This window comes from Onychostruthus taczanowskii, unplaced genomic scaffold (assembly GCF_017590055.1).
Source record: "Onychostruthus taczanowskii isolate IOZ18803 unplaced genomic scaffold, ASM1759005v1 scaffold103, whole genome shotgun sequence".
NCBI classification, from domain to species: domain Eukaryota; kingdom Metazoa; phylum Chordata; class Aves; order Passeriformes; family Passeridae; genus Onychostruthus; species Onychostruthus taczanowskii.
Window position 1 is genome coordinate 1,172,433 of NW_024496858.1, and position 20,222 is coordinate 1,192,654.

Genomic DNA, 20,222 nt, shown 5'->3' on the forward strand with positions numbered 1-20,222 from the left:
CTCCAGCTGTCCTTGACACCTGCACAGCAGGGACAATGGAACATGACAAGCATCCTCTTTCCATCTCTTGCAGTGTTCAGGCTGACACACAAACTTAAAATTGGTGACAGCTACAGTTCTTGAGATGCTGCATTAATGGAATCAGCACAAAACCAGCCATGCACCTTATTCAAGCCTCTGTTGGTCATAGACAAAACCAATGGAGACAGTCAGGACTTCTCCCTCCTCTGCTAAATCCAATACCCAAAAAGTATCAGTGCCCTACACTTGTCTTTTTAGTCAGATTCAGTTTACAGTGACAGACAAGTAAAAAAACCAGAAAATTGGTACCTGAAAAGTTAAAATTAATGATGTAAAGGCAGGAAACTTGTTAACATCCTATGCAGCACAAGTTTCTGCTGGTTTATCTTTCTTTAATACAAGACTGAAAGACAGAGCACAACTCAACTTTTGAGGTCAAGTTGCCCATTGTTTTCCAAGAACTAAGCAGCTCATTCTTTATTAGCCTAGGTTTCTTCAGGCATTTACAAAAGTTACATGCAGAAACAATTCTCAGTAAAACAATTCAGGCTCTAGTGCCTAAGATGAGAGAAAAGCTGATGACAGCATCTTTAAAATGTGTCCTTTCTGTGCATGGGAAGAGCACTCACTGAGAGCCACTGCACCACTGTTCTGGCACACATCCACCAGCCCTGCCCCAGACAGCAGCACAAATACACAAAAGCTCTTTTCTAAGGGTTCAGAGAAAGTGCAAAATACATTCAACTTGACACATCTATCCAAATCCAAATGCTCAGAGGAAAGGCTTTAATGTCCCAGATCCTCTGCTATCTTTATAAGGGCACTAATTTGTACAGCACACATATTTTATCTGCACTACAATAACACCACAGATGAACATTAACCAGATTCCTTGTGGTGTCTGCCAGGTGTTTAAATATTTTGCAACTCAAATGCTGAAATACTATCTGCAGTCCAAATGCTTAAGATCATCCAGTGAGAACGTGTATATTTTCATCCACTACATAAAACACATTTTTTCCCATTTGCTACATTTTAAGCAACAAACCAGAATTACCAAGACATACTACAGCTCTATTCTGAAGGTTGATTTCATCAGGAAGACTTAACTCACAAAAGCTTTGATAACAAGAACACTGTCAAATATTTCCTGTAACTTTTAATCCAAAAGACTCCACATTTATCTGCAGCAGGCAAGCCCTATACTGTGTTCAAAGAGAACAAGCTCTGATATTGTGTATTTTGATAAGTTCAGGCATATACTGTGTATTAGAAAATAAAACACTCCCATACTATGTATTAAAAAACCTTCTTCTCTTGGTCCAAGTCAGACAACACATTTCTGAGCACGGTGTAGGTTCTCTCTCTCTCTGTCCCAAGAGATATTTCAGTGAGGTGCGATTCATACAAACCAACCTCTTGTGTGAGTGCCACCACAGAACTCCCCCTCCAGTTTAGTGTGAACTCTACTCACTTCTTGCTCCTAAGAAAAAGGCTTTGAGAAGCAAGATAGGAAGAGCTTTTGCAGCCTGAAATACCTTCCACCACCAGAATTCTGACCTGGACAGTTCTATACACTAATATGTTACTACGTTAATATATTAACTTTGCTGCTTTTCCTCCTTCATCCACACTAAACTTCAGGTAAAAATTTGAACAGTACCATTATTAGCAAGAAAAATAAAAGGCCCAAAGGGATCAGAACATTTTTTATAGCATGTCAGCTATGTTCCCAAAGAGGAAAGGAATATCACTCCAGTGAGAAAGAAACTAAAATACTTTTTGTGTTTTTATCCCATGTACTCAGATAAAACAGTCAGCACTGACAGCCAGCTTTCTGAACAGGGGCAGGAAGGTCAGATTATCTCACACCTGAGTTTACAGATTATTTTAAACAGGTAACTGGATTAAAGCTATATACCCTTGAAAGCAAATCCACTGCAGCCTCTTTGTTGAACAAAAGTATCCTACAAGCACAGAATAAACTGGCAGCAAGGTAAATCAGCAGCAATACCTGAGTTGCTCTCCACTGAGGATCATCCAAACCCAGGATTTCCCAGTGTCACCTACCTTTGATGTTTGAGGAGTAGAGATGACATGGACAGTGCTGGGTTTAACTCCACTTGCTCTAGATCGTTTATAAAGGGCAAATCTGCTTTTCCTGCGCCCCCTGTCACCATTAGGGAGGGATCCATTGTACCTGGAAATAAAGGAATAAAGTTTAGCATAAAAAAACACCAGTTCAGAAAGCAGCAAAGGAGAGAGAGGTGATTTGGCCACAATATTCTGGTATCATCAAATGCATGGGGCAAAACAAAAAAAAAGTAACAATCGGGCTAAGTTTTGTTTCCTGAACTGAGCAAACATTCTTTACCTACCAATGGTTGAAATTTTATTCTCATTTAAAAGGTAATTAACTACAAATGAAATACTCAGTTTTTCAGCCACAGAGACACTTCTTCACCTCTAAAAACAAAGGAATGTAGAAGAACAAACTCTACATCTTCACCTTAACTTCAGAACATGAGGAGTTCTAAAATGTTTTTACCCTATCACCCATCTGCCCACACCTCATGCAGGACTGGAGGAAAAACAGGGGCAACATGGAAAACCAAAGTAATTTAGGGGCAAGCAGAACTATGAGAAAGGAATATTACTCATATAGAATGTTTTTCTAGTTGTGTCTCCCCCATTTTTTACAAAACTTTAATCCTAAAGGCTTCATCTATTAATTATTAAGGAAAGAGGATGCAAGTGTTTTTAATTTATGTGACTATGTGAAGCCTCACTAATGACTTTCTTTATCAGGTGTAACACAGGAGCCCTCGACAGTTCTTTCATCTCTCCCTGAGGACACAGACCCAATGGATTAATTATTCAGAGAAGTCTGAAGCCTCAAGGGGACAGAGCTCCTTCCCCAGGGAAGGGATCAACTGGAAATTTCTCTGCAATGCACAAGGAAGGAATTCACCATCACCTCGCCCCAAGATTTTGGTCAGGTAGAGGCTTTTCACCACCATTCCTGCCAACTCCCAGCTGGAAGAGCTTTCAGGGCTTTACTGAATCTCCCATGTCTGATCCTCAGAGATTTCAGACTTTTGCCCAAGAAACTACAGATGTTATTCCGCTGATAAATCTCTTCTGTCTTACAGGTGAGGTCTGTTCTACACTGATCTCACGTATCCCTCTCCTACAGTCTTTATGATTACAGGTTAACACTGCAGGCAGAAAAAGAATATAAAAAGGAAAGAGGCAGCAATGCACTAACCCAGAATATTTTTTTTTATCATTACATCCTGTCTGTGTAACTATTTGTGTAACAGGAGAATGCACTTGGAGAGCCTCCTACCCTTCTAGGAATCCCAAAGGCAGGACTGCTGAATGACTGAGCACAAACCAGAATAGATTTAAGATAAAAATTATCTCAAATCTCACTGCTCTAGAACCTAAAACCCAGACATTTTAAAAATGCACATTTAATACATGATGCTAAAGCCACATAGAGAGTTGAGAGATTTCCAGCTGAACTTGTCCTCCCACACTCCCATTTTCATAGGGAAGACTACTGGGTCTTTCTGGAATATTAAAGGAGAGTCCCTAACACAGCACAAAACCAACAGGAATAAATCACTACTGTTTCATGCCAGGCCTACTTGCACCTTGGAAATTTGTTATAAACTCTACTCCAGAGAAGTTCAGCCTGTGGATCCTCATCACGAGACCAATCTCCAGAAAGATACATCAAAATGTTCCACAGGCAGCTTAAATAGGACTTATTTGATTCTGCACTTTAATCTCCCTGGGTATATGCACATGCTTTCTTTCAATAACACTAATACCAGGAATATGCCAGCAAGTTTTAACTTGTTGCCACAGCCTTGCCTGTCCCTGCCTTCCTTCCCAACAGGAGCTGGCCCACAGGACACAGCTGGATTCAGCACCCTGGAGGAGGAATAGCTGCCCACACCTTGCTGAGTCAGCTTTTCTAAGCACAGGCACGAAGAACAACAAAACCTGCCCTGCCCTCTCCTCTCCATCGCTCTCCTCTCTTCCACGGAGCAGAGCCTGGGCGAGCACCAAGTGTCTCCCTCTGAGCAGCAACAGGATGGAATCAGGTGTGGAGAAGGGACAAGGATTGAGGACACAAATTCCCCATCACCAAACACTTCCTCTCACAAAGCCACTCCACAAGCAGGAGCCATTTCTCTTCTCCTTTGCACTCTTCCAATAGCTCCAGGATCAGCTTGGGGACCAGCACACAAGCACAGCTTTTTCCTTCTCAAGAAGGCCAGTACTACCAAAAGAACCTGCAGCTGGAACTCTCCTTCACCCACCAAAACCCCTGAAGCAAATGTTATTTCCAACTAATAAATAAACTAGGAAAAAAACAACTTTACAGCAACAGAACAGTAATTTCTGAGAGCACCCTGCCCACACACAGATCTGTGGGGCACTTTGGAAGTTCTTCAGATGTTCATCAGACCAACACATGTGGAAGGAGCAGTCCTGTACTTTCCCAAATGCTTCTCAGTGACAGCAGCACTGGGACAAGCTGCATCATGAAACCTCCTGGGATAATTATCTCAGTTGATAGCACTATTCCTTGCAAATAAGGGAGTGGTGCTGGCATGGGCTATGGGCACCATAATTACCAAAGCCAGTTTCCTACAGATTTACATCAAACACTTGAAGAGTTTGGTATACAATGAGCTGCAAACTCCAATTAAGCTTTTCCCATGGCTGGGATGTGTAATGAAAGCCTCTCCTCCTCCTGGATTCAGGGCTGTCTGGAGAGCAAGACCACACATGCTCTCTCCCACAGTCCACTGTGGCAAGTTCCTACTTTCTACAAGTCTTGTACTACTTGTACTACTACAAGGACTTGTCTACTTCAGAGATTAGCAACAAGCTTTGAACTATTTGTCAGAAGGCTTGTTACACAAGCTTTTTTGGTTTATGTTTATTTCGGCTTTGTTTTTAAAAAAAAATCCAGCCTAGACAGCAGTAAAGAGTAAATGACAGTTCTGTTACTTGACACAACAGCTCCAAATCCTGACCTGCACCTTGGAAAGTTTGACTTCAACTCAAGGAAGTCATCCTTAGAACTAAGCTATCTACTAGCTGATACTGAAGGTGTTGCATGTAGCTGATTTTTTTTTTTTTTACAATGCTATCAAAATACAAGCCATCATAAACTTAAATACTTCTGCATACCTATGCAAACTACCTCCCAAAAGACTAAAACTGAACAACTCCTGATTTTCACTGGTAATATTTCCCCCAGACAAAAAAAAAAATTTTTACTTTGCTTTCCTTGTCTATTACTAACAGATCTACAGCACACCTTGTCATTTTTGGATGAAACCCATCCCAAATGACAGGTTTGGCTATAAACAGAGGAGATGCTGAAGTTCAGTTGTTTCCATAGTTTTAGTGAGTCAAACAGCACATCTCTGCTCACTAGACAATAAAGCTGCAGAAGCAAAGTCAGACTTGAGTAAATCTTCCCTTGTAAGTACATTCTGACCCCATATTTGGCAGAATCCTGTAGAACATCCTCCACACATAGCAAAATTCAGTTTGTGCTTACACTCTGTTTTCACCTTCCCTGAACCAGTGTGGTCCCACGCTGCTGCCAAAAGCAGCAATCTCACCTTTCATTTATTAATTCGTTCCCACTACTTCTCTCCTTGGTTCACAGGAAGGGGAAACAAAACTAGATTTATGTTTTAAGTTCAGTTTGAAAGCAACACTCCTCACTCTCCAGCCCACTGCAAAGCCACAGAAGCACCTGTATCAGCAACATGGAAAACAGCAGGGAGCAGGAGAGATTCCCTTGGAAGCACTGCAAGTCTACAGCTTTCATGACATCCAGCACATGTGAAGGCTGAAGATACATTATTCACCTTTGCAACACCCAGTCCCAGAGCTTTTCACAGCTCCACGCTCCAGTCCTGACTAACTGGAAAACCCTCTGCTGTTGAAGCATCCAGCACTCCCTCCTCCCTTGAACACACATTACAAGAGAAAAAGTCACATGTTTATAGCAAAACACAAACAGAAAGCTTCAACATACACAAAGCTGACAATAAAATAAGAGTATTTGTCTCTTTATATAATATCACTGCCAGTACTTCATAGTCTTTACGCCCTTTTCCCGTGTATCAACCTCAACAATTCATTTTGTGTCTAGTAATATTTCAGCAAAAGAATGGCTAAGGATTTCCTTTTTTTTTAAAAAAAAAAAGGCAAAAATTATTTCAAACACATTTGTCTGCATCACAGCTTCAGAAAACAAGCAGTTGCTGTCTGCCAGTTATCTGAACATTTCAGTGAAACAGAACAGTGAAGTTATTCTCAAACTCAATCTCATGGGGAAGAGTTGCCAAATAGCAAAAGCAAAGCTAAGGAGTACTTCTGTGCCAACAGGATACTCCTGGTTCATTTTCTCCTTTGAACTGAGTGCTCTGGTGCTCTATCAGTGTCACAGATATTAACTCAATAGGAATTTAGGTCTCAGCTTGTCTCCAGCTGATTGCATGCACCAATGTGTGTCCCAGAAGCAGCTCCAGCACCAGAGCTTTGCTAATCCCCTTCCTGTCAGGGAGTTCTGGCAGTGAACACACGGCTGCTCCTTCAACAATCAGGGCTTCACAGATCTCTACAGCAGATTGCAAGGAGCACCTTCAATGCTGAGGTTTCTTGGAGGCTGGAAGGAGGATACTGTTTTATTTATACTGTCTCATCCTTGTTGCCCTCATCCCCAAATGCTCCACAAGCGCTGACTGACCAGAAAGTTCCCTTTCCCCACTCCACCTTTGGAAAAATGTACAGCTGCTTTCTGACCACAGAGTGACAGAACACAGAGCTGCCAGTCACCTGCTCCTTCCCAAACCCAAAGACTTGATCCAGTCGATCCATGACACCCCTGTTTGAGTTAGTCTGGAAAATCCAGGCCTCTCCACTGTGTTTCAACATCTTTAGAGTTCAGACTTTCCCCACGCACACAGCAAGGGAGATCCAAGTCACTCAAGTCTCCTGCACTTTCTACCAAATCCACCAAAGAGCTTAAACAACCTGTTCTCTCTTCCTTCTCTCAGCAGGCTCACGTGCTAGATTAATTCCCATCAGATTTTCCTTTCTTTCTGAAGGAAAATGTTTTAAGTAGTTACAAACACAAAACTGAAGTAGAATTAAGTAGAAAGGCTACAGCAATAAGCAACTCATGGATAACCAAAGGGCTTCCATCCTTCGATGAACAAAAATCCACTGATCCAAGACCTCTGGTTTTTGCAACCTGGGAATAAGTCCTGAGTGAAAGACACCGTCCCACCTCAGACTCTGCTGGCTAAGACATCTCCATAGGCATAAATGCTTCCTAATCACTACCAGTCACACAGCTCAACAAAGCCAGTCTTCCTGCAGAGCAAGAAAATCCAAACCAACAAGTTCCAAAGTCCCAAATAATCTCATCTCTTCACCCAATTAAAAGCAATGTTTTTGCATCTGTGAACTTGATTATCCATAAGAAAGGTATGTTGGAGTCATTAATTGTGGCTATAATCAGTTTGGGGGTGTTTTTTTCCTTTCCTTCTGAGACAAGTGTTTGTTCTTACAACTTGCATTTGTGAAGTCATTTTACTATCATAAAACACTCCAGGAAGCATTCCCTTCTGCAGCACTTTTGGAACATTCGCTGGCACAGTGATCAGCCCTGTGTGCTCACCACAAGCCTTCTCCTCCCCAGTACCCAATTTTAGTACTCCTTGCTTTGTTTACTGCTCCCTGTACTGTCTCTCAGCCTTCAAAGGGGCTGCAGTGATTCAGTGAAATGCAGCCTGGCCTGACCTGTGCCATGACCCCAGATTTTTTCAGAGAAAAGGCTGATTTGCATCACTGGCTCATGATTAGGAGTTCCTTTTAATTACTTTTTTTAGCTACCTTTCAAAAGTTGCTCCTACCATCAGGAACCCAGCTGTGAGCCACCCTAAAGCCCTCATGTTACACTCACAGAACTTTTATGTTCACATCCACCCAGCCAACCCCATGGATTAGCCGAGCACACAGTAAAAGGTTATGTACACCACAAAAAATAAACCAAAAAAAGCTTTCAGAGGCACCTACTGCAGATCAGATAAGCCAGAACCTACTTTCCTCCTTCCCAGGGTATACAAATTAAGTAGAACCTTATCTACTGGAAACACCACAAGAAGTCACATGTGCAGTAGCTGAGCTTCTCCAGGGTGACCTTAATTATTCCCTGGTGTTCTGGAACAGAACTGGTCATTCTTCTGGTTTGGAGGGGAAGGCTATTCCTGGCTGCTGTGGCCTCCTCCTGTTCTCCCCACCTCCACCCACCAAGAGATGAAAGGATCTGGTACCCTACATATCAGGTTAACTCATTTTTTTAATTATTCCACTCCACATCCCCCTCCAGCACCAGCAGGACTACCCTGCTATTATAACAGTTGTAGCATAAGAGTAATAAAAAAACAAGTTTGTTTCAGGAGAACATTTATTAAAAATACAGCTGACTAATCCTCATGCATGTTTAGCTTACGTAATACAGGCACTTGAAGAAAAACCCACCTGATCTGTATTAACTTCACTCTGTACAGAAAATTAAAGGATGCCCTTGGCTTGCAAATACCAAATGGATTGTGTAAGAACTGCTTTGAAACAGCTTTATTTACACCACACATCCAGCTTCCTCCAAGGTTCCCAAAACTCTTGGCTATTTCGATACTCTTCTCCTCACTGAGGGGTGGAGGAAGAAATTCTGGAGTGAAATAATAGAGAAGCAACCAGTCCTCAAGTGAGGGGCACAGGAGTCAGGGCTTATTACTGCAGCTACTTGGCACAGAAGAGCAGGGAGATCCAGGCAGGAATACAAAAGAGCTGGTGTTTCTCCTGGGCTAGGAGAAACTTTCTGCACAAACTTCCTCCTACACTCCTTGATTTTTCTTAGCAAGTGGCTTGTTACTTGTCCCAGATTATTTTTCTGGGGAAAAAAAATTGCTACTTTTGTTTTTGTGAAATCAAAGACAGCTATATAAGTAGCATAAGAGTTTGATTAAAAGCTGACACTCTGGAAGAACCCAAGAACATGCTGATGCAGCCTGCCAGAGCATCAGGATGAGCTTCAATTACAGCAGCCAAATAACCTGACAGTTCCAAAAAACTTAACAGATAAAAACTCTCTAGGCAGGGATGACCTGAGTCTCACAACATAAAACACAGATAACCATGATATGAGAAAGAAAGGTAGCAACTTAAACAGAAAAAATCCCCACATTTAAGATATTATTATAGCAATTCCAATAGAAGTAATATGCCAGCAGAGGATTAGAATGCAAGAGGTTTCCCTTTTGGAAATCAAAGGGTAAGGGGTAAGGAAACCTCTTCTTTCACATAATTATTTCCTTAACAATCCTTATTTTCAACATTTTACTGCTCCCCCCAGCATTCATTTAACAAGGAGGCAATTTTATTGAGTGCTTTAAGCCCATCTCCACAGCTGTCAGCTAAAACCATTCCCCACTGCAGAAAACCAGCAATGTTAGTGCACAGCAAAACACAGGGTATAAACTAATCAGGTTCATTTCAAAGCATGCTTTTTATTCCAGCTAAAAGAGCACAAGAGATGGGCAAAGCACAATGTTTAGAGAATCCTCTTTCCAACCCTAAACCTCTCATAGCACAGAGGAAATTCCACTCATCTGAGAAGGATCCATAATCCACCAAATGCCACCAGAATTGTTAGATATGGTGTTTTGTGAAATACACACAGATAGAGCAGAAAGCGAGACCTGACTTTCACTGCACTCAAAACAAGTCAAAAAAACACAAAATCCCTTTCAATGCAAAGCACTACACACAGCTGGGTTTTAGTGCACAGGAGGAAAGAAGGGAAGGAGGAATCCTGTTGATCCACACCACCAGAGGCTTAGGAACCACACAGCTTTGTTTGGAAACCATTTACAATCTGCTCTTAAACATCACATCAAGAAAAGGCTGCAAGATCCAAAACTGAGACAAATTAGACTTCATAGCATGCAAGGGGACGAGAGACTCAAAACCAACCTGCCATGACATTCTGAACTTCCCACCTGCTCAGAGGTGCAAAACCAAACCTCTCAAATTTTAGCCTGAGGAATGAACAGTAATAACACCACGTTACAGCTGAAACTGCACTCCATTAAACATTATGGAGAAACTACATTTCACTCAAAGGAACATTTGAGCCATTGAAAACAAAAGCACAGTCCCAACAGTCATTTCCTAAGAAATCAAGTGCTTTCCCTAAAACCCTATCAAGGACTATTTGATAGTTCACATTTTCATAAGAAAAGGTGACAGCTTTCTTATAACTTCAGCTCACCTCCAAATACAAGCAGTGGCAATGTCATTTTTGTGATTTCACAGACAGTGGAAGAAGTTCCAGGATGTCTGTTACAGCTTTTTCACACACTCGAGCATAACAAGAACAGTCTCAGGTTGGTTTCAGTACCACTGAGCACAGAGGAGAGATAAATGCATCCATTTTGTGACTATAGGTGATCTCACCAGCAGTGCATTGAATAGAGAGGCACTCAACTACTGCATCCTGAGCTGCAACATCCAAGTCTAACTCCATCAATTTTAACATTCCTTTTAGTTTCCCAGGGAAAATACGCCCTTACAAATGCACAGCTCCCAAATTCAACCCAAACTGCTGAACAGAATCTCAAATATTTGCCTCTGAAACAGAAAATAAATAACTGGGTTTCCTTCTTTGTAGCACTTGCAAGCATTGCTGCCTCTGAACACAGCAGCTTCCTTAATATCACTGATTCTGCATTATATCAACTGCTCCATGGCACAAGCTGTCAAAGGGAAGATAATCCACTGTTATGCCTGCTCCTAGCACATTTAGAGTGGGTAAGTAAAGAGAAAAAGCAAAGAATTACCTTTCTGCCTGTTCTTGGTTAGCAAGTGTGTTATGTGCTCTAAAATCCACACAGGATAAATTGTTCTTCATACCCTGTCTGAAAGAACTACCTGAAACCTACTGCTACAGAGGCATCACAGCACTGCTGTAACTGTGGGGGTTTTAAAAAAAAAAATCTTAATAAACCAGAAATTAACATCATAACAAGAACAGTCTTAGGTTGGTTTCAGTACCATTTAGCAGAGGAGAGATAAATGCATCCATTTTGTGACTATAGGTGATCTCACCAGCAGTGCATTGAATAGAGAGGCACTCAACTACTGCATCCTGAACTGCAACATCCAAGTCTAACTCCATCAATTTTAACATTCCTTTTAGTTTCCCAGGGAAAATACGCCCTTACAAATGCACAGCTCCCAAATTCAACCCAAACTGCTGAACAGAATCTCAAATATTTGCCTCTGAAACAGAAAATAAATAATTGGGTTTCCTTCTTTGTAGCACTTGCAAGCATTGCTGCCTCTGAACACAGCAGCTTCCTTAATATCACTGATTCTGCATTATATCAACTGCTCCATGGCACAAGCTGTCAAAGGGAAGATAATCCACTGTTATGCCTGCTCCTAGCACATTTAGAGTGGGTAAGTAAAGAGAAAAAGCAAAGAATTACCTTTCTGCCTGTTCTTGGTTAGCAAGTGTGTTATGTGCTCTAAAATCCACACAGGATAAATTGTTCTTCATACCCTGTCTGAAAGAACTACCTGAAACCTACTGCTACAGAGGCATCACAGCACTGCTGTAACTGTGGGGTTTTTAAAAAAAAAAATCTTAATAAACCAGAAATTAACAGTGCAGCAGTGCAGAGAGCTAGACTTCAATATATCTTCTTCAGACTTAAAACACGCTGACAGCTTACTAATTCCCAGCAACCTTGGGTGTTTGCTTTTATCATCATCTATAACAAAGTTAATCAGACATCTCTAGCCAGGAAAAGATTTCTGCAAAGCCATTAGGTGTTTACTGCTGATCAGCAGAATGAATTCTGATCTATGTACCTTCACGACTGTAAAGTCTTTCAGTTTCACACTTTCACCGACAGAATTTTGAGATCTGCTTCCCTTAGGAGGCCTTCCCAAAATGCAACATAAAATAAACATCGACCTTTCACAGGCCTCAGAAAACACCACTTACTAAGAGTGAATCAAAGCAACAGAAGTGATGAATTCCTAATGTTTTTTCACCTCCAAATGCTCAGAGATTCTGAAGAATCTCACTACAGAGTTTCGTGTAGCAGTGCCTGAACAGGAGATCTTGCACTGCTGTGCTCTGCAGAAGGGAAGGAATCCCCTCCTCAGTGAAGCAGCAAGAGACTTTTATGCAAGACAGCTACACAAGACTGTGTTCATACACAGATGCAAGCTCTGAAACTCTGAAGCCACACTGAAGGCTCTAAAGCAAAGATGTTTCCTAGAAGGAAACTCTCACGCAGCTCCTTTGCAGGGCTATTCCAGCCTGTCTACTTCTGGTTCAACTCTGCAAGCTGAAGTTTCATTCCAACAGATATTAAGTCATGTGCACAAGTGGCACAACGGCTTGTAGAAAAGAAAATAAGTTTAAAAGCACAGATAGTTCTCCCTCAAATTATTTCCTTTGGAAATCCAGCTCTTTCTCTCTGCCAACACCCACAAAGACAGACAGCATTCTATTACTATTTTTGTTCACCAACTTTCAAGAAAACAAGCCACCCCATATGTTTCTCTCTCTTTCTCTAGATTCCTTTGATTTTAAGGGCAAGGGCGCCCTATGGGGCAAACCAGACTAAGAAAATAGAGGATCTGTTTAAAGCAGCATTTCCCCAAGTACAGGCCATAATATCAAACAGCATTACAGGACCCAGAAGTAGCTTTTGCAAACCAAATGGAAATTCAGCTGTGGAAATAAAGCTCATGAGCCCAAGACTGAAATTGGAAGTGCATTGCCCGGCAAAGCATGACTGCAGGAGCTACTTCAGAGACACAGAAATCAAGTAATTGATTACAGCTGCCTGGCTCCAGAGATTCCCTGTTGCCCTCAAGTTTTTATACCTGACATCACTCTCCATAAGGGCACCTTGGCCATGCTGCACTGTTTCCAGCTGAAGAGGGGAGTGGTACAATGCTGAAGAGCTTTGCAGCCACCGCAGTGCAGGAGGAAGTGCAAGACTCAGATTATGTCTGTGCTGTCTCGTTTTTATGTGGGTTTTGCAGAAACCAAATTCTTTCCTGTCCTCCTTTGCCCAGCTAAAGGTGCTGCATGTGCATTTCAGAACATAAACCCTTGCAAATCTGTCAATTCTTTGGCATTATACCCATAGGAATATCTCTAAGGGTGTCTCACAACTGTTTTCCTTTCCTCCTACAGCCTTATCAAAAATAAGCATTTGTAGAAATCTCTCAAGGCTGCATCACCTTGAGGGGGAGCAGAAGATAAGAATGACATCTAGAAATAACTCACACCCCATCAGTTTGTTTCAGTATCTTTGTAGAATTCAGAAGCAATTCTCTTGGAATTGCTCACTGGAAAGGAACAAGCCTGAAATCTACTGGAGAGGCATTCATGTCTGGACAAATCCCAAATTTTCATTTTAGAGTTTTAGCCAAGGACAGAAATCCTCCACTAGGCTATTTTACAACCACTAAGAAAAGAAGACTTTCCACATGCAGAAAATTTAAATGTTTGAGTAACACAGAATACTATTCTTAGCTCTGAGCTGAGCTCATCCATGAGGCAAAATGAGGCTGCTCAACTACATGAGACATTGTTGACAATTCTCAAAGCAGTTTCAGGTTGTGTTCAAGATTACTCCTAAAAGCTGGTTTTCCAAGAAAAAACAGCACTCAGAGTTATTCTCTTCTACACCCAAACCTCTCCTACATCCATCCCTCAGTTACCTGGGGTAGCAGAACATTTCCATTCCCACTCACTCAAACTCGACATCCCAACACTGTTATTACTACTGCAGGCAGCAGAGGTGAAGCACTGGTAGTGACAAGGAGAACAATGAAAAAACAAGGAGTTTCATAAGCCAGGGAACCAGCAAAGCATGATTTCCTCTGGGTACAAGTCTTGCAGTTGGATTCCTTCTTTGTCTACTGAGGTGACAGCTCCAATTGAAGCTTTTTCTCAGAGGTGAGAATCAGTCACATGGATTCCCTGATGTCTAACAAGGAGGGGGGTAGGAATCTCATTCATCTTTACAGCCTCTCCTCACCAGAGCTCAAATAGCATCAGGAGGCTGTGGAATAAAATCAGTTCAGTGACATCCTTCATTTCCAGTTACAGACTACAACCTCACCTGTCACTACATCTCTCAGTAAATCACAGCATGTTCACCAGAGGCAGATGGAAAATGACTGGGAGAGGGAGCCCGTGGTGCCAGCAGAGCTGAGGCTTCAGTGTCCTGCAAGAAAACTGCCTGGGCAGCCAGGAGCAGTGACTGCTTCTCTGCAGATGTGGCATCACCATCCCAAAACTGACACCTTGTTCTGTCCCAGCACCAGATCCTTAGACAGCTTACCCCACACCACAAACAGCAGCAGTTCCAGAGGCTACTGATGCCTTGTGAAGGCTGACCTAGAACAGAGACTGGACAGAGCTAAAGAATAAAGTAGATTTATTAGGAGGCCTCAATGCATCCACCTCAGGCAGCACAAGAGCCAGCCAGGGCTAAGACGAACCAAAATGGTCCCAAAATGCACGAGCGCTCACGGGGTCTCTCACTTTTGTAAGTTCTGCTCCATTTGCAGATTGCAATTGTCCAATTCCAGCTTCAGCCCATGCAGTCCCATCCTTCTTGTTGTTCTCTCTTCAGCCCGTGTTGTTTATGCTCTTGGACCTGAGACCTAGATGGGTTGTCCTTGGTCCCCAGCTACAGCAGGAATCATTTCATCTCCTTACTCTGTGTAGAGAGCTCACCATCCCTTAATGTGAAGTCCACACCCACACACTAAAACAGCACAGAATCTGAAAAATAGAAAAGCTAAACCCTGAGGCATCACTACAAGCAGTTAGGACAATCAGTGAAACAAGCACCTGTTCAGAATTTTCCAATTTTTCTCCAAATTTTAACCTGGATTTGTTTATGCCAAGAAAAACCACCCACCTGAACAGTCATTATTTGGACTTTTGTTCTTCCAAAACAAACAACAAATAACAGGAAACTAAAAGGTCCCATCAAACTCTGCTTGCTATACCACATTTTTAAAATTTTGACAATAGCTGTCACACTGCATAGATCTGTACATCAAATGAACTCAGTATTTCTCCAAATACAGAGTAAAGTCTAGGAAGAAAATTAAATGTGTGTTATTCCTAACTAGACCAGCCTTCAGATTTAATAATGACTAAGTAAACCAAAGGCTGCTCAAAATCACTTACACAAGCTCCACTTAGCTCATGCACAAGTAAGAACGGTGCAGGAGGTGGGAGAACACCCTTTAGACTCATGGTTACAATAAATGAGTTGTTTTTACAAATGAATACACTGATTTTCTGGATATTAAAGAGCATCATACATTCTTACCTCTCTTAGTTATTTAACTCAGGTAAATGTTTTGGTCTCTTGACTTAGGCATGACAAACTGATCTTTAATGCATTTCTCAGTCTCTGCACAGCACAAAGCATCCCGCTTTTACCACCTGACATATTCATAACTGATTTCATCAGCTCACAAAAGTGAGACAGCTGGTTTTTCTCACCTGTCATCTCTGCCCAAAACTTACAAATATAAGCCCATGCTCCTTCTGGCTTGGGTCTGAATAGAGACTGCAACTGGACCCCAGCCAACCCCAAATCCAGTTCTTTCCTTCCTGCCTGCACTGGCCACAGAATGCCCAGAGGTCAAAGAGCAAATCACTTCTGCCTCAATCTGCTTACCCTTTCGCAAAGCACCATTTTACCATTGTTCTCTCTACACCAAGAGATTGCCACTGGGTAAAGCCATAACATAAACCAGCCTCCTCCAAAGAGCTGAAGGTGCAAACCAGCAATACGTGATCAGAGGCCAATTCCTGAGTAGAATTTGAAGTCACATTGCAGATAATAAACTAGGAGGGTACACACAGCTTGACTTAGACCCTGCTAATCACTTAAACCCTGGCTTTGCTTACAGAGGGAACTGTACTTTCTGTAGTCTCCCTGCATCCTTACATGGACAGCTATTTGCTGGATAACACCAGTCTCTGCATGCTGGAAACTCTGAAATTGCAATAAAACTGGATATATGGCACTCAGTTTTGCAGCTGGAAGTGGGATTGCACAACCAGAGATAAGGCACAGCTAAGTGAGCAGTGGAACTCCAGCATTTTGTGCTCAAACATGGAAAAAGGCACCAAACCCAAGTCAAAAGTTAAAGCTCTTTTGCTCTGACAGCAAGCAGACTGAAAATACTGGAAAAAAACCCAGCTTAGTTATCTTTCATAGGCAAAAGAAAGAACATAGCCAGAGATTTTGGGAACGCTCCATCAGAGTCTTTTAAATGGGCACAGGGACTCATTACCAAAAAGGGCAGAAAAAAACATTTGGGTATTAAGAAAATATTTATGGAAATTATGAGAAAAAATTTGCAGTACACATCCCTAAAAGCAAACAAGCAGCTTGCAGTCTCTACCCTGGCACCTTAGCAAGGCATCTCACCTAGGGAACAAATCCCAGCACAGTCAGTAAGAACAAAGCACTGCAGCTTCCATGGCCACTGCCCATGGAGGCTGATCCTGCAACTTCCCAGACTGCCAGCACCATCCCAAGGGCAGCTGCACCACCAGTGCTGCTCTGAGACATCTCTCATCTTTGATTTTCATTCTTCCAGTGAAGCCCAGCCTAAAACAAAAGTGGAGTAAAAAAACCACACAAGGCTGGTCCATTTGGCTGTTGCCAAATTTTCTTCTCCAGTTTTTGCTCTGATAGGAGTTACTCAGCTGCTCATATGAATCAACACCTGCCTCCTCACAGATCTGCCCAACACCAAATAATTCCATTTGCTTAATTTGCCAGTAGTTTTTTTGCAAAAGCCACCAAGGTACTTACAGCCCATTTAATTAAATCTTCTGGCAGAATGAGATGAGGGAACACTTACGAAGAATTCCTCTGAATTCTTCAGACCTGCAGCTGGGCACTGCCACCACTCCCATCACACATGTGGATCTGGAATGGGACTTCTGCTCACTGCCCAGCACAGAAAGCCACACACCGAACTCAAGAATCAAAATTCACTCCCTGATGCACTGAGAAACTACTCCAGCAAATTTTAAGATTCAGAATGCAATTCAAAGTAAGTACTGCATGTATGTTAGCAGGAAGGTTAGGGCAAGCACAAGGTAATGAATCCTATCAAGTCTGAAAGATTCATCTTCAACACCAAAATGATTTTGAATCCAAGTATTGAGCTGCACAGCTATTTGCTCTCAGAGGTCAAACATGCACTAGGAAGAAGGCAACTTGAAAGTACAGCAACATTTTGGTATAGTAGTCAATGCTCCATAAAAAAAAACACAGTCTGGGAGGTGCTGAACCCTGGCACAGGATGCGCTGGGAAGCAGGAGCCACACAGCCCTTGCTATCTTTCACCAGCACGGCGTCTCCTGTGAAAGGAGGACACACACAAACTCTACTCCTGTTTCAAAGGCTGTGCCTCCACCAGCACTAAATCAGACACCAACAATCAAAATTAATTCATGCTGTTGCACATGAAGAAATACAGCTGTGCTTATATCAAAGTTTCAGCCCATTAACTTCTGTGTCCAGACTAAACAGTTCTTTCACTCTTCCTAGGGGCACATGCTCCAGCGTTTGCACATTTGGGCTCCAGTTTATTTGTAACAGGCAAGCAGAGACTTAAGCTTTTATTCACTCCAATTTGTTTACTTTCATATAGTGACTAACTGCCTTCACAGTCAGTCTCACTCTGTCCTCACCCATGACATTTCCATGCCTTACACCTTAGGAGTTTGAAGCCTACCTGTTTGTTGAGGCATTGCTGAAGCCAGCTAGTTTGGAGAATAAAATTCTTTCACGACAGCTTATGAACTGAATTTTAAATTAAAGACAGCACACACATTTCTGGGTGAAGAGTAATTTGAAAGCCCACTAAAGACATCATTACAGTTCAGTAAATGCTTCAAAAAGTTAAAAAGCATTCCTCAGAAAGAAACACAATTTTTTGTCCTCAATCCCTCGAATATAAAGAAAAAAAATAATTTTGCAACAACAGGGGTGAGTTACCATTACAGCACTCAAGGAGAAGACAACAATGCTTCCTGGCCTTCTCCTTTTAACCAACTATGTGCCAGCTGTCTCAGTTTTTCTTGCCTGTCCCCATTCCTCTGGGGAGGCAGCACAACAGACATTTTACACAGTGCTTCACTCACTGCGCAGCTGCCTGCTGGCACCTCTGGTACACACAATTAGTTGCTACACAGCAATGTAGCTATATCATAGTTAATGCAAGCAATAAATATGACAGAAGAACATCAGGTCTTTATTGACAAACACTCAGTGAGGGCACATGTGGCCTCTGTACCAATTCCCTAGAACAGGAAGCCTTGTGCTACCCAGATTAGGTACAGCCCACATCTACTCCATCCTCCTTGAAACATGAGTTGTATCTACAGTGATGTCAGCATGCAATATTAAAAATTATAATGTTAAATGACCTGAAGTAAATTATTTCCAGAAACACAAAACGGAGCCTGCTTGCTTTCTCTCTCTCCAGCATAAACAAGCTGCTATTGAAAGCAGGATGCCTAAACAGGTCCTTCAGCTATCAGCACCTTCACATCATTCCTCATCAAATAGAGCTCATCTCCAAACCACTTTGCTTTTAACACAACAAACTCTTCAGCTTTGTAGACGTTGTCTGTATCCATTTTCACAACTGCTGTTTATAATGTGCTCCCTCCAGATGACATTTCTGTTGTGAAACAGAGGAAAGCTTTTAGCTGAATTACTCTCTCTTCTCCATGAGCCAATAACTGCTGTACTACCCAGCTGTGTGCGTGCTTCCCAGTGACCTCACACGAGGACTTCCAAGGCTGGAATATGAAGAACTGAGCGAAACTTCATTGCAAAACAGCTGATAGTTGCTATTTTTAGGAGCAGAGGTTGCACTAATCAGAATGAGTAATTGTAGAAGCATTGTCTAGATGAAGACAATGCAAGTCCAGTGTCACCTTGTTCACACATCACTCATAACCCCATCACACTAAAATGCTGCATCCTCCCACCACACAGCCCCTCAGTGACAAGTCTGCAAATATACCAAATATTTAAAACTGCTCAAGTTTGGCCACACAGGCATTTCCTACTAGGAATGTCTTCCTGAATCCTAAGATCTTTCAACTCGAGCCAACAAGTGCTGTTTGTGGGAAGGGCAGGAGAGATGTTTATTCCTAGGCAAACCCAAAGACAGGTTACTCTTCTTACTGCTGAACTCCCAGCACCACAATGCCTACTCAGACTTTAAGAAAACCCTACAAACAGTTCGCTGCCTGCCGTCCTCCCCTGCTCTTTGTTTGGTTTTAAATCATTATTCAGTCATGAACACTGCAGAGACCCAGGGAGAGTATTTGCACAGGAGGTGACATTACAAGGTCAAACAGAGGAGTCAGCACAGAGGGGGCACAGCTGGTGGGACAGCACTGCTCCTGCCCAGCCCTCAGAGCTCACTAATCTCTGCTTTGGAACCCCCACTGCACTCAACTGTACTCTTTGCTTAACATGAGCACCAAGACTATTCCAGGCTAACAAGTAATAGGATTAAAGCAGTCTAATCCCAGGTGTTACTTACAGTTTGTCAGACAAGGCACAAATTGGTCCCCCAAACTATGGGGATGTCACTATGAACTCAAGACTCAGGACTAACCTGTATAAAGCTACATCAGGAGATGCCTAAAAACAAATATGATGCAAAAATAAGGGAGGCATAAAATTCTGAACTGCATCTTACCAAGAGGGAAACAAGCCCTCTGAAGGAAAGGCAGGAGCCCCTCAACATATGCAGCTCTGTGCAGGTGAAGTGAAAAATGCAAGTGCACCATTTAGTGATGTCCTTATAAAACAGAATGAGCAGCTCTGCCTCAGAAGTCTCTGGAAGCAGGCACACTCCCTATGCCAGCATCCTCATTCCTGTCCCTCAAGGTTTAAACTCGTGACAAGTCACGTGCAAGCTTCCCGTGGTGACCTTGGGACGGAGCAAGAATAAACATAAGGATTTCTGTTGATAAAATAAAAAGCATC

At 42.2% G+C, this 20,222-nt stretch overlaps 1 protein-coding gene across 2 annotated transcripts in view; it reads right to left on the minus strand.

The window, feature by feature from the left end:
* Positions 1 to 20,222, minus strand: part of PELI2 (pellino E3 ubiquitin protein ligase family member 2) — a 66,301-nt gene that overhangs the window by 39,561 nt on the left and 6,518 nt on the right. For both annotated transcript variants that reach the window (XM_041413289.1, XM_041413297.1), the window contains exon 2: positions 2,092 to 2,221. In XM_041413289.1, the coding sequence (XP_041269223.1) occupies positions 2,092 to 2,221 (130 nt within the window). The remainder of the gene's footprint in view (positions 1 to 2,091; positions 2,222 to 20,222) is intronic.